The sequence below is a fragment of the Melospiza georgiana genome, chromosome 11 (assembly GCF_028018845.1).
Source record: "Melospiza georgiana isolate bMelGeo1 chromosome 11, bMelGeo1.pri, whole genome shotgun sequence".
In the NCBI taxonomy this organism is placed as follows: Eukaryota; Metazoa; Chordata; class Aves; order Passeriformes; family Passerellidae; genus Melospiza; species Melospiza georgiana.
In genome coordinates, this window is record NC_080440.1 from 12,431,451 (window position 1) to 12,446,705 (window position 15,255).

The 15,255-nt window shown below is 41.5% G+C and overlaps 1 protein-coding gene across 1 annotated transcript; it reads left to right on the top strand.

Moving 5' to 3' along the window:
• The first annotated feature begins 834 nt into the window (after positions 1 to 834).
• Positions 835 to 11,234, top strand: ARF4 (ADP ribosylation factor 4). The gene is made up of 6 exons (XM_058032123.1): positions 835 to 1,121; positions 7,090 to 7,170; positions 7,635 to 7,744; positions 8,713 to 8,784; positions 9,286 to 9,411; positions 10,280 to 11,234. Exons 1-6 carry the CDS (start codon positions 1,055 to 1,057, stop codon positions 10,364 to 10,366), a joined length of 543 nt encoding a protein of 180 aa, XP_057888106.1. The 5' UTR covers positions 835 to 1,054; the 3' UTR covers positions 10,367 to 11,234.
• The last annotated feature ends 4,021 nt before the right edge of the window (positions 11,235 to 15,255 follow it).

Below are 15,255 nucleotides of genomic sequence, written 5' to 3' on the forward strand. Positions count from 1 at the left end.
TCTACTGGAAGGTCCTTGTCCGTGACAGGGGCGTGGATTAAGATGATCCAACCCTTCCAACCAAACCATTTTATGATTCTATGAAAACAACAGCTCAATTATCTGGCTTAGTAGCCAGATGTTAGGATCTGGTTCAGGACTATCGTAATAAAGATCATTAAGGATGTTTTTCTTTAGTAAAGGCTAAGTAAATCCCTTCTGTTCATAGAGCGTTGCCCCTAGCTTGGCTCGGTTTTACTCTGCTCTTACGTGCCCGTGTCTGGTGCCCGTGAACCGAGAGAGCTTCGGTGCCACCCCCGTGCTGCAGCTCGGGGCCTGTGGGGCGGGCCCTGCTGGGCCCGGGCTCCCTAATAATTGCTGTAGTGGTGGCGCTATATGTGTATATGTACAATTAATAACAGCCGTTTGTTTCAGTTTGGGTTTCTAGAGTTTCTGAGGGGGGTGGGGGGGTTGGTTTTGGTTTTTTCTTCATTAAATGACCTTGTCGCTATTGGGGTGCTTTTGGAGCGTTTCCGAGGATCGGTTTCACCAGTCTGTCCCTGTGTGCTGGGAGCGGACCCTGCTGCCGTCCCCGCCCGGCGGCGGCGAGCGCAGCGTTACCGGGGCTGCCACCTGTCCCCCGGCCAGGGCGGGGCGGCCGCAACCGGCGTGCTCCGCGCGACCCGGAAGCTGCGCGGGGCCGGCGGGCGCGCCCGCCTACATCCCCCGTGGTGCCCCGCGGCGATGGCAAATGAGCGCGAGGCGCAGAGCTGCGCGGGGCATGCCGGGAGCCGTGGTCCCCGCCGCGCCGCGGCCGTGTGGCGGAGGGCGGTGCCGCGGCCGGGGGATGTGGCGAGCGTGACGTGATCGTGTCCGCGTTGGAGCCGGGGCGGCCGCGGCGAGCGTGACGTGGCAGAGACCGAGCGAGGTCCCCGGTCACAGAGCACCCGCCGCCGCTGCCGGGCTCGCCTCGCGCGCGGAGAGATCCGTGCGCGTACACCGGCCGGGCCGCGCTCCCTCCTGCCCTCCTTCCCTCAGCGCTCCCCCGCCGCCGCCCAGCGCCGCCGGAGCCGCCATGGGCCTCACCATCTCCTCGCTTTTCTCGCGCCTCTTCGGCAAGAAGCAGATGCGCATCCTTATGGGTGAGGGCCACCGCAGAGCCCGGGCCGGCTGGGGCCGCGCAGCCGAGTCCCGCCGGAGGGGGGAGGGGAGGCCGCGGGACGGGCCGCGGGTCACGGCGGGGGAATCGCCCTGTCCGGGACTGCGGGGCGCGGACACCGCGCTCTGCCCGTCCCATGGGCTGGGGGGGCGCTGGGAGAGCGGCGGGGAGCGGAGGGGGTGAGCATCGGGCTGTGTTTGCCCTTCCTTTTCTCCCGCCGTGTGCCCGTGCCCCTCCCTGCCTCGCCCGCCGCTCCCCGGTCCCGCCGGTCCCGGCGAGGCCGAGCCCCGTTCCCGCAGCTGGAACAAAGCTGGGATTGCGGCCGGGCAGGGCCGCTGTCCCCGGGCCGGGCGCCCAGCGAGCCCCGCGGCCCGGCCGTGCCCTCCTGGCCCGGCACTGCGGCTCCGCGGGCTGGATGTGACAAAGCCTGGTGTGTGCAGCACAGGGGCGTGAAGACTGCCGTATAATGGCCGATTTTCGGCAGCTGTAGGGAGCTGTAGTGCTGTATCCTGGCTCTCGTGAAAGGGCGTTTCGGTACAGCCTCCGTGGGCATTAGTTTTGTGCCTTCTGTACAAACCGGTGCTTGCTTAGTTTTACTGTCTGCCCCCATAATAATTTAATTTTAATATCCATTTATTTTGAAATTATCTGTTCTCTTGATACGGGCTGTGTAGGAGTTGAAGCCAGTGTCTCTTGAAGATTCTCACTTTCAGATTATAGTTCAAAAGGTCAAAGCCAGCACATACTGCATTGGTATTTCCTCCTCCGCTTCGAGTTCTCCCCTGCCTTCTTCCACCCACCTACCCACCCCTGTAAGCTTTATGTACAAACAGTTATTAGCCTCTGATTTTTCTCAGATTCTGTTACCAAATTGAATGAAATTTGGTTCATTATTGTTGACTGAAGTAGCTTGTCCTAAGGAACTGAATAAAGTGCTCATTTGGATGTAGCCAGCAAGGAGAGTGGGCTCTAACTGTGAAACTTCCTGGCACACACCCATCCTTAGTGCTGCCTGGATATGCACAGCAGACACAGTAGTGCAGCTTTTAAAAATTATAATCTTTCAAGTTCTCCATATATTTTGTGATGGTAAAGTTTGTTATTGCTTACCCAGTAATTTTTATTGTATCTTAACTCTTTGAAATTAGAGACTCTCATCCATTTTCAAAATAATCTGAGTCATTTTAGTCTTCAAGACAACTTAGTACATGTGTTGGTTTCAGGGAGGTGATTTGGTTGTCTCCCTAAGAGCCAGACTCTTCATATGACTCTTAATGAATGAAGTCAAGTCTCCAAGTGAGCTTGACTGTAGGATGCAGGATGAGACAGAGTCTGTGGTATTTGTAGTTCTGTTACTTTTTGCAAAGTACTGAAAACAGGAAAGTGATGTCATGCAGATCTAAACTGTTTGCAAGGCTCTTCATTGGTAGGAAATCAGGTTGAATTTAGGTTAGAGATGGCTTTGGAAGGTGCATTTTCTAGCAGTTGGTTCAAATGAATTTATTTTTGTATTTATTAAAAAATTTTATTTTCAGTCCTCATATTAAAATGCAGGGCTGGATCAGGGCGCAGGACAGCACTGTGTTTGTTAGGTAGTATGGGAGAGTGGAACTTGGGGTATGTTGTGGTGAGAGTCTGTTATAGGACATAAACTGGATGTTTAGAGCAGAATGTTACACTGAACATGACCTAATTTGTGTATAACTGTAGCACTGATCCCTTCATAGCATTCTTCATCATCTGTCAGCACTTTGAGGAGAGATGTCTGAATAAATACTGGGATAGAATTAAAACTTTCCCTTAAGGTTATAATGTTCAGTGTATGGTTTGAAAATGGGTGTCTACAAGGGCAAACTTTTAAGTTTCCATATGTAGAACACCAATTAAGAAATAACTTCATGGAGTAAAGTACTTAGGGGAAAAATATTATGTGAGTTGATACCAACAGACAATTAATTTATCACTTCCTTTTCACAGCTTTCTTCTTTTCTGCAGACTTGAAGATTAATTAGAATTAATTTAGCTCCTAACACAGACTTTATGTTATTGAGTTCTGCAGAATTTGAGTATTTCTCATCAGGGACCATTACCAACAGCACTCACTTATTTTTTATGTTCTCAAATTCTGTTTATGATATGAAGTGGATATTTAATGTTATACTGTTACTGAAACATTGAGGTTTTTTAAGTATACTAGTATAAGTAAGTATTTTTCTAAAATATTAAGTTACTATTTGAAAGAAATGCATGAAGAGAAGATTCATGTATTTTCTTTATAAATAGGCATAACATGAGGGAAAAGAAAGGACTGTGGGATAGGGCTGAATGTCTGAAAGTCAGATTCAGCAACTGGGACATCAGGAGTAGAAACACTGAGTCCTAACCCTCCATGTACCTGTCTGTGAAACTCTTCACCAGTGGTGTTTTGTCCTTGCAAAAAAGACACCCATTCATTGTGCACCTTTCAGTGTCATAATTTAGTGTTCTGTGTCTGGGTGTAGCTGTGCAAGTGTTAACTGATAGAGTGACTGCTCAGGAGCTTCAAATACAAAGGTAATTATTAAGTACATTGGGTGGAAAATGGCAGATTCTTTGGAAATTGTGCCACTGCAACAGATGATAATAATGTAGCTGGTTTTTATTTGGGCAGGTGTTGTTTTAGACAATGGTGGTTTGCATGCTGTTGGCTCTCTGTAGTTTTTATGAAGTTTTGTGCTGTGATCAGAGAGGCAGCTTGATAGTCAGCCCCCAGTGCTCGGAGTAGGAAGTTGGTTAATGAAGGATGTGATGTGATCAGGGATGATTTACCCAGGGACAAGGGAACTAGAAGCTTGAGATTTAGAAAAACAACTGACAGGCTGTGAATAAAGCACTCTTTAAGAGGTACTAGTAAAGGGCTTAGAACCACAGTGATTTTAGCAGCACCTGAAAGCATTGTAGATATTTTTTCTCCAGCTAGAGGAAGAGGATGTTTGATTCAGTTTAAGGGTAAATGGTTGCAAGTACAGGTCTGCATTTCCCATTGTACTTCATTGTAATCTCGGTGCTTTGCAGCACAATTGCTTAACCCCTCATTGAGTCTCTTACACCTTGGTCTTGACAATGGTCAGTCAGGCAGTAGAATCAGTGAAAATGTAGAATTGAGAATTTACTTTGTTTGGGGATTTAAGATGTGATTTTTGATCTTGGTGAAGTTTATGTTGTGGCAGTAGCTCATAGGTTTACATTTAGTGTTCCAGTATAAATGTAAACCTGTTTATTCTTGGATTACTAAAAGCAGTAGTTACACTTCCCACCAGAAGACTAAATGTGATTTAATGCTCTGAAATTTTTTTAAATTACAGATTGGAGTAAGAAATATGAATGGAGGCTATGCTTTTTATGACTTGCTTCTTTAGACTTCATAATGTTTGCAGTTTGGTCAAAAGAGGAGAGTTTTGCAAATAGGGTCATGGGGATTTGTGTAAGGTCCTTCCCTCAGTTAAGCTTCTGCCTCAAGTGTGAAATCAGCAGAAGAAAGCACGTCCCCATAACCCTGTAACTCAGCCTGCCTCGGTGCAAAGTCCAACAGCTCAGCCAAGAGTTGTGGCAGGAGTGGATTTAAGCAGAGTCTGGGCTTTGTGCTTGCACAGGCCCTGCAGCCTCCTGCCAGCACCCCGAGGTGCACCAGGGTAGAGTGGGTAACTGGGGCAATATTTTCATAATATGGCAAGTGGTTTAAATTCTCTGCTAGTTTCTAATTTCTTAACTCTGACTCATGTCTTCAAATAGATCTTGATATCCTGTGTACATTCTTTGGAATGAGATTAGCTTTTTTCTTTGTCTATATCTGTGCTGTTAGTGTAAACCACAAATACAGTCCAGCAGTTTGTGTAGACAGTTGCATCTTTCTTACATTGGTAATTTTTAAAGATCTTGTCAGTGTTTATTATGTTGATAACAGTAATTTTTTTGGTGGGGAGCAATAAGAGAAGAGTTTTGAGTAGTAGTTGTAACTCTAATTGGTTCACTAAATTATCTTATTATTAATTTAAAAAACCCTCTGGAAAAAACCCTGGGAAAAAAAACCCTATCATATCATGTACAGGCATTATATGTACTTAAGAAGGTCCAAGTCCTACAAGTGCTTACTTGAGGCTGAACTTCATGAAAATAGTGTTGGCTTTCAAGCACTGTACTGTTAAAAACATTGGTTTCCAGCGTAGCTGCAGTATTTGAGGGTTCTGAATTCAGCTTAGAGGGTTTTGTGAGGTGACCTGACACTTAACTGGTGTGGGGAAAATTGTGGCATTTACAAGTTTCATGGCTTGCAAGTTCTTGTGTAATTTCTGCTGCACTGTGAGTTTTTTTGTTCATGTTTGTGTGTGGTTTTGAAGGAAACCAACACTTAAACAATAGCAAACTCAAACCCCTTACATTTCATTTGGAGCTTGTTTAGAGTCAAGGAACTTTGGTTTTGATGGTAGATTTCCACCCCACACCCTTTCTTTTGTGCTGTCATGACATTAAGAATTAAAACAACTTTTTTTTTTTAACGTGCAGTGACATTACCAAAGAAGCTGCATTGGCACATTTAATCTTATGCACACAATTAGAATATAGGACACTTATAGATAAGGTTTTTTAAATTAGTTTAGTTTGCTGCAACAGCAGTTTGTATCTTGAGAAAAAGGAGGTTTTTGCAGAGTTTGGTTTCATTCTGAATGAGCAGGTAATTTTGAATCCCCCTTTTTTTGATGCTAAGGAAACAGTTGTGTTATTAATAGGCAAGTCACCAAACCACTTAAAGCTCAGTATATTGCAGTTGCAGAGTAGGAAGTTAACTTAGAATGCTTAAGAATGTGTGTTATCCGTATAAAGTGAGGATAGCATTTGGTTTCTTGCAAAAGCATTAATTAACTTTTCTGATGGGAGGTATTTTTGCTTGGGCAAATGTTACTGACAAAAGAGACATTTTGTGCTGTGGTGTTTAGTACCTGCTGTTTATGGAGGTGCTTGTGTGTTAGGTATTGGGTTCTAAATTAAAGAATTCTATTTTGAGTTACATTTATGTGTTCCAAAATGCTTAACAATAAGCAGTTTCACAAACAGTTCTAGAAAACTACAGAGTATGCTTGCAGCGTTGGTGATATGTCTAAAAAAATATCTTTTAGGCTTCGTTTTATTTTATTTCTGAAGTGTCTCATATTTACCACATAGCTTACATTGAGAAACAGCAAGCTCAGGTTTTGTTTTAGAAACAGAACAGCAAATTTAAGTGCAGAATGTCTTCTGTAATGACCAGCAGTCATTAGGAGGAGACTCCTAATGGAGGCATCCTAGTGGATCTCACTGTATGGAAATGATATTCTGATGAATACCTACAGCTCTTGTGGTGTATTTGGAGGGATGATGAGAGCTGCCTGATGTTTGTGGTTTTTTCAGTGCTTAAGAAATGTTTTAGCAAAGGGAGGAGAGGCTGGAATAAGGGACAAGAAGTGTCTTTGTGTGTAGTGCCAGCTTGAGTTGGTGCAGGAGTGCCTGTGAAGCTGAGCTTTGCAGGAGCTTGAGTAGGGGAGGCCTTCCTGTGTGATCAGTTAGAAATTGTGCTGCTTGTAGATTGCTGCCAGGCTTTTTAAATCTTCCTGATTTACACAGAAGAAACTTTCAACGTGAATGATAAAGCTTAATTAACACAAATACTAAGGAAGGTTACTTAAAACTTGTGAGCCTGTAGGTTGTGAATGGAGGCATCTTATTGAGCTTGTTTTCTTCATGGCTTGTTCTCTCTCAGCGCTGGGTGGAGGAGATGGGGAAGAACATACAGTAGTTTCTCAGAAATGAGTTAACAGTGTTTAAAAAGCTGTTCTCACTAAAAACCTCCTAACACTCTGCATGTGAAATGACAAGCTTTGAAATTAGCAGGTTGTAGTTCAGTTTGTGAACTAAAGCAATTTTTCTCTTCCTTCTAGTTGGTTTGGACGCTGCTGGTAAGACAACCATTCTTTATAAACTGAAACTAGGAGAAATTGTCACCACAATTCCCACTATTGGTAAGATCACCAGTTCTTATATCTTTATTCTTGTTATTTTAAACCTGACAGGCCTCTGAAGAGTGTAGGGATTTGCTGTCTTTATAGGTAGAATAAGAATCAAGACAAAGATAACTATGTCAGACCAAAGATACATCCTGACCAGAATCCAGCTACTAACCATGGCCAGTAGCAGATGGACAGGAGGACAGGAACCAGATCAATAGCACCACTTCCCCCAAACACCATGAGTCTCACAGTTTGGCTGAGAGATTTGCTCAGCCACTTGGACTTGGATATAAGTGATTCATCTTTTTTCCCTTTCAGTCAATTTTCTTCTTGATTTATCAGTTCAGTATTGATAAGCCATTTTATACATATTTGGGAGAAGTGTATCTTGGGAAGTATCTATCTTTAACATGGTTAGAATTATGTTTTAACACTAGAATTAACTATTTCTAATTACTGAACTCCTTCATTTTTAGGTTTTAATGTGGAGACGGTAGAATATAAAAACATTTGTTTCACAGTCTGGGATGTTGGTGGTCAAGATAAAATTAGACCTCTTTGGAGGCATTATTTCCAAAACACACAGGTAAGAGTATGGCAGTAGTTAAAGACCTACTTTGTAAAGCCTCATTGTGTTTTGTAGAGTACATATGGAAAGTTGCAACTGGTTTGTTGTGAGGAACTCTTAAAATATACAGCTTTTATTATGCTAAGTGAGTGTTTTTAGTAAGCTGAGCCTCTAAAATATGGTAAAAGATCTTGTTACCAGTTGATTGAAAAGTGCTAGCTTCACAATGATGTGACTATTGTCAGTTTTTGGGACATGAATGTGATACCTTTGGTTGACAGGTAGTGAGGTAAGTTGCTTAATAGTGTCAGAAAACTTCTGCAGTGAGTTTGTTTGGGGTTTTTTGTGTTTAATATAGAATTATTTCCATGATATTTGTGTGCAGCATGGTGCATATGATTGGTGCAGAAAAATATAGAGGTCTGGATTGACAAAAGGGACTTTGCACCACCATACTGTTGTGAATAGAGCAATATTTATTTTCAGTTCCTTATTACTGTCCTGTTACTAAATACTCCTAGAAGATACTTCTCTTTCCTTGAAGAGAATGATAAAAGCAAGTTTTTCAGCTGAAAGGTTAAGAGTAAATTGTGTAAGAGCACTTGAATAACAGAGATGCCATTAGAAGTACTGTTTGATACAAACTTTTTTAAACAAATTCAGGCATTACTTTAAAGGGTGTGGGTTTTTTCAGGTAAATATGAGATGGTGAAGCACTTGTGATTTTCAAGACAGTGAGTGAAAGGGGAGGGGGAAGAGTTAGTTTATGTGATTTTGCTGCATTTTTTCCCTCTAACTTTATTTTGAAGTTGAGACATAGGTAATTGTTCACACACACATCATGCATTGTTTAAACAGAAATTTCTGTGAAATTTGTCCCCTTTCTTAGGTAAGCAATCACAATATTCAATATGAGTATTTTGGTGGTTTAAGAATAGTGCTGCACATTTACATTGTTTTTTTCAAATCTGCTTAACTTTCTATAGGGCCTCATTTTTGTGGTAGACAGCAATGACAGAGAGAGAATCCAGGAAGCAGCAGAAGAGCTGCAGAAAATGGTAAATATCAATATCTTCTGAGGTATAATTGTTAGACTGATTTGTTCTATTTTTGAATGTTTATCAGGTTCCCTAAGAGATTTTGGATTTTAGAGTTTTAGGGAGTCTGTACAGTGTGTATTGTATTGAGGTTTTAATTCTGGGTCACACAGTGCACCGAGTTGTAATTTCCACTCTGTGGAGAGCCAATAATGTGTCTGAACCTTTCATTCATGAAACCTTGATAGGAATGCAGCGGGAAAAGAGTTTTAGAAGAACAGATTGATGCTGGAGGATATTTCACCAGCAAGATGCCCATAAATGTAAACTTTTTAAATTGAAAGGTGACTTCCTTAATTGCAGGAGTTCTGTTGTATACTAGTTGAATTGCACTCAATACTTATTAGAGACTTCAGGAGTAAGAATGAAAATGTTTACAACCCTTAAATCAGTATTTAGATTTTTTTAGTGTTTGTTGAACTAACTGAGGCAATTCAATAACATGCCTGTTTTTTGTGTTAGCTTCAGGAGGATGAGCTGCGAGATGCAGTGCTGCTCCTGTTCGCCAACAAACAGGATCTGCCCAATGCCATGGCAATCAGTGAAATGACAGACAAACTAGGCCTTCAGTCTCTGCGTAACAGAACTGTAAGTGCTCAGCTTCCTCACTGCTCAACTCTTTGCTCCCTCTATTATGTATCAGAAATGTAAAGTTCCTCTAAGGGAAAGGGTAGTTTTCACCTTTTTCTGTAGAAAGATGCACACACCTACTGTTAAACTTCATCATGGATAATTCAGGTCCTTGTTCAAAATAAGTGATTTAGAAGTATAATCCAGTGTGTTCAGCTGTTAGAGGTGTTTCATTTCTCACCTTTTTCTGAAAACATACAAACACTCCAGTCTGTCATTGAAATACAGACGTCCAGCATTTCACAAAGTATGTGATGGGATTTCCTGTTTTCTCAGTACCCTGGGAGAACAAATGCATTCTACATTCCCACCTCCAGGAGGAAATTACGTAGCTTCCAGAATATTAGATTTCATCTGCTCAGGTTTTAGAGGCACAGGTTTGCTTCACATGAACCATCCCACCTTTTGTAATCTGAGTGTCTGTGTTGGCACACTAAGGTCCTGACCATAGAAGCTGTTTCAGAGGTCCATTCATGTAGATAATTCCACGTTCACTTCCCAAAATGCAGTCTTTCAGAGACAAGAAGTAGTTTTCAGCATGTAAACGAAATACAAGTTCTGTGTTTGTTTCTTGATGCCTTAAGCTATGTTGTAGCCTTTACCAGGCCAGCACTTGAATTTCCAGATAATGTCTGAACCTCCTCTACACTGCATGTACTTCTCAAAATTTTTTAAAATACCATTTGTTCAATCTTGATTCTACTTACAGCACAAAACACTGGTATAACACACACAATTCTAACAGCACTAAAGAGTGTCACACTGTCATAACTTAGCTTGCATTTTGTCAGTATTTAAATTGAATTTTTGTGTTCTACATTAACAGTGGTATGTCCAGGCTACCTGTGCTACGCAAGGAACTGGTCTGTATGAGGGACTTGACTGGCTGTCAAATGAACTCTCAAAACGCTAATTCCAACTGGATGACTCTTTCACCAGGGACATGTTTGATATAAGTGGTCTAGGCTTGTTACAACAAAATTAGTTTGCATCTTGGTTATTACAGTATCTGGAACTGATATTTGGGCAGGATATTACAGCGTTTCAACTTGTTTCGTTGCCAATTTATTGTTTACCGAGCTACATGTTGCAAAGGTAGCAATATGCTTGGGTAAAAATCTCCTTAACTTGGAAAAAGTGTATCTTCTGATTTTATTCCCCTTGTTAGCCTAAATGCCTGAATATAGTTATTGTGACATCTTTAAGATCTGTTTTGAATACTCTTTGAGCCCCAATAAATTAATGTTTTAATTTTTTTTCTCCCTGCTACTCTTAGTTTACTGATGCCCTGTTTCATTCCTCAGACAGTCTGCTGATTTAAAAATGTAGCATTCCGTATGTATTTATTTCTCTCCCTTGCCAAAAAGATTTCCTAATTCTGCTTGTTCCAAGCCAAGGAAATGCTCTAAAACACTATACAAATCTTACTGCACTGAGGAACATTTTATTGATCCTTGGGTTCTGTCAGCCCAACTTGCCTTTGTGTGAATTGGATTTGATGGGTAGAATAGTTCTGTGCTGGTTGCGAAGAGCTCATGTTGAGGTTGTTTTTAATATTCAGCAGATTGTCTTCCTTTATATTGTATCTTTTTTTTATGTTGCATGTTGCTTTTTGGTATCAGCCTGACTATTTTTGCCCAGTGTATAATAGTTCTGCTGAAGTTTTACTGTTTGTTGGTGAACATATCTTCATAAGGAAATTTTGGAAAATTCATCAAACTCAATGGATTCGTTTCTTCATAACCCACTTGGAATTATTCCTAATAAAATGATAAAATGTATAGTTCTGTGTATTCTCTTCTTGATTCCTGAAATAGTTGAATGCAAATTATCATTTATTCTTTCTCCATATACTGAGCTTTCCTGCAGCTTGAATATGGACACCAGTCTCAAATTTTCACTTGTTTGGAGCTGTGTAGAGTGGGACATGGAAGGGAGGCAACCAAGTTGTATACAGTGCAGTAGAGTAGCTGTCATTGGGGCTTACATAATTCTGTAATGTCTTTTGAAGTTGTAAATCTAAAATTCCTTTCAAGATGTCCAGATATGAAAATACTAACAGTTAAAAAATTGTAATAAAACAAATTTGAACTGCCTGAAAAGCATGCATGTCTGTTTCATAGTTTTATCTACATTTCAAAACCTACATGGGTCCCAGCAGGAGAGTCACACGTTCTGTTGGTGGCTAGCTGGGAAGGTAACCTGAGTGTTTTTTATAGGGATATAGCAAATATTACAAAATGCTGATAATCACTCCCCAAAAATCATCTCTACACAACTGCTGCTGGCTGTTTTCATGTTTCTGTCCCCTTACACCTTTGTAGTTCAAAAGGCATAAATTAATATGTGTTTTGAGGCTGCTACTGATGGGTAGTTTAGAATCTATTTTTCTGTTGCCTGTCTGCTGTACAGAAGCAAATACTGTTCAACCCTCCCACTAAAATGTGCTGTCCTATTGATTGGATGTCTTTAGGAACCCAAAGCATGATTCTGTTGCAGTTTCAGGCTAAGTGCTTCTCATTTTCCACCCAGGTCTGGTTACCCTTGCTACAAGAAATCCCAGTGACATGGTCTGGTAAACTCAAGCTAGTTTTGGTTCAGAACACCTTCCTGGGCAGCTTCTGCTGTAAGTGAGGTTTAAGTTCTTAGGAGGTGCTGTTACTGTGAGCACAGGTAAGCAGGGAGCATCCCAGAGTTTTTGAATAGAGTCCTTAAATGTCTTCAATGTGTAATGGAAACCAGGAGACAGTGTAAGGTGAGAAGGGTTTTGCCTGCACCTTTAATGAATTGCTGATTACTTATTAACCAAAGCTGATATACCCATGCATTTGATCAGTTGCTGTTGATGTGCACATTTCTAGCAATGCAGTTCCTTGAATTAAACCTTAAAAGGTACACCTTGTTCAGAAGAGACAGCTTGTCTCTAATTTAAACTGGTTTTTGTAGTCCCAGTAGGTTAAAATAAACAATGCTTGTTACACAATTAGAGGTACTCTTTAAATGAAACAGTGGATACTTAAATTAGGCCTATTACCATGAAGGAAACATTCTGCTTGGTAGAGATTTAATTATTTAAATGAGCAAGTATTCAGGTTTAGGTGAGCTCTGTTGAGTCTCTATTCTTTTCAGTTGCAGCATGGGTATACAAAGTTCATATTTCTGAGTCATCATGCTTGGGTTTTTGTATCAGTAGGTGTAACTCTGCTATGAAATGAATAATTTCTCAAAGTCAGAAAGTAATGAAGATCTTGAGCCTCATTTAAGAGTGATGGAGTCTGCATGAGGGTTAAAGCTACAGCTTGCACTGAAATGCAGGAAGACAATGTTGGGTCTCAGTAACAATGTACAGTACAGCCCTGTTCTTTAGAGGAAGATGAAATTCCCACAATGTTTTCATGTCTCTTAGGAGTTTAGATACTAATGTGGTTTGTCATTTCCCTATCAGAAGTCAAGTACCTGAACTGAGCTGCTGCCCCTCAAGTTCAAAATCTTGAGCAGGCATGAGACTCCTAGAAATGTGTTCCTCATTCTCTGTAGTGACAGGAAATCCTGAGTTCCAGTAGCTGAAATGTCTCTGTGTACGTTACCTTCTATATTCAAACAAATGGGTAAGTTCTGCTGCACTGGGGAGTTAGACAAGTAATATTTGTGTACAGGAAGCTTTATTTCAGTGTGTCAGATGGCCAGCTTAACTATAGAGAACAAAATACTGCATAAAGAGTGGATTTTCTTTTATTTGACCATGGTGACACAATTTATTTCTCAAATATTAAGTATATGTATGATTTTAATTTTTTAATTGCTTGCAAGAATAGCTCAGGTTGTTTAAAACATTGGTTTAGGGTTTGCCAGTAAAGAAAATTCAGAGTCCAGTTATTGTCTAAGAAATCTTTCTATAAAGGTCTGGACAAAGGCAGTTTGAGTGCAATATGGTGAAACTTAGCACATCACCTTGTCCAGTATGTCTTTCCCACCCTTATTAAGAATGGAGACTTAAGAAACTACATTTCATATGCTGCCATTGGATTTGTGAATAAAGCTGAGCTGCCAAAACTGAAATGTTTAAGGCTTTTCCTCTTACTGGGTAGGAGTTGGAAGACTTGAAAGAATTTTCTTTCTATGCCAAGAATATGAGAAACAAGGCAACCACACAATTAATTTGACATGTTGAAAGCTCTGATGCCTTAGCACACTGGGTATTTTTCCCCTTGGTTTTTTCATACCATTTTTCTCTTCCCTTTTCTTTATCCTTCTCTCAATCATATTTGGCATCCTTGCTTGCTTTATCATGATACATATAGGTGCTTTACTTAATGCTTGAATTATACTCTTCAAAAATAGCAATGATAGAAGAGTTGTGCAAGAATTCAAGTACTGTCACAGGAGGATAAGAGACCTCTTTGTCTGGAACAGATATGGTCAGGGGAAAGAACAATAGGAGTTTCAAGTTGCCAGACCAGTCTGAAGGATCTGGCAGAACTTGGTTGATTTTGTACGTATCAAATACACAGGTAAACATTTCACAATATCCAGAGCCTAAAAATGAGCCAAGTGTGCTCCCTTCAGAAGGTCAGTGTTTTGAGTGCCCTTACTTCTGTAATATTCTTGTGAGCGATGAGTTTGTCCACAGCAGGAGCTACTGTGGAAGAAACTTCTCCCTCCTGAGACAACAGCCAGGCAGGAGGCAGCACTGTCTCTCTTTAAGGAATCAGAGATGGGAAATTCAAGTAGAAGGCAAATAGATTTTCCTTTTTCCTTAACAGGAGGTCTGGGAAAGTAGAGTAACAAAATCAAAAAATCCCATCCACATTTACAGAGATGCAAAGAAAATCGTACCCAGTTTTTTGTTGTGAAGGGCATGGAACTTTCCAATTGCTGGATGAGGAACAAGTACAGGTGAGTTTAGGTTTATGAAATAAAATGCAGACAAGTTGGATGGGACTTGTACAAATGTGGGTTCTGGATGTGATTTAGAGAGGAAGAATTAATTGCTGGGCAAGGTCCAGTGGTGTAGGGAGAGCCAAAATGGGAGTTAAAAATCAACATAAGTGCAGTAGGAAGCACCATCTGTTACCTTATACAGATGTAAATACAGCTTGGGGGCTCTGGGCCAAAGGTATACCTAAGGGGTTTTTTTCCCCAAAAAAACTCAGGATTTTTGCACTGTGCCTTTCCTAATCTACACCCTGGTGCTGCATTCCCATTCTTGACATGTGGCAGGTTCCTAACAGATTGCTGCTATTGGCAGTCAGCCCCTGCTGCTGCAGTTTCCTAACTGGAGGATACTGGGTCTGGAGATTCCCCAGCACCAGCTCACAGGACTGAGTATCTCCTAAACATAGTAAAGGATTATCTGCCATGTGCAAGGGCCTGTTCCAGTGCTGTGTTTGCCCTCACCACTTGCTTCCTGCAGATTCCAGCTTCCCTTTGCACTCCCTCTCCCTGGTCTACGGGGAGGCAGAGGCAGCAGCCCAAGTGCCAGCAGAGCAAGCAGGAGGGAGCTGCTGTTTCTGGGAAGGGAGGCAGAGCACCAGGCAAGTCTGTCCTCTGAGCAGCTCCATCTTCTGGTTCCGGGGACAAGTTACAAGTTTTAATATTTTGGTAAGGACAAAAATATTCTGTTGAATTACAGGGGGAGCTCAGTTGGCCCATATAAGTTATACAATCTCACTTCCATCACCCTTCACAGCACAGCAATTACTATGGCAAGACACAGCACCAGCAATCCTCAGAAATATCTCACCTGAAAGTGACTTCCTGGTTTGAGTAGTGTTTAAACAGCTGAGTGAATCCCAGCTACAG

Excerpts from the sequence above, each read along its gene's own strand:
- ARF4 (XM_058032123.1), top strand. The coding sequence starts at position 1,055 with ATGGGCCTCACCATCTCCTCGCTTTTCTCGCGCCTCTTCGGCAAGAAG. Across the intron at positions 1,122-7,089 it reads GCAGATGCGCATCCTTATGG|TTGGTTTGGACGCTGCTGGT; the intron begins GTGAGGGCCACC and ends TCTTCCTTCTAG. Across the intron at positions 7,171-7,634 it reads CACCACAATTCCCACTATTG|GTTTTAATGTGGAGACGGTA; the intron begins GTAAGATCACCA and ends CTTCATTTTTAG.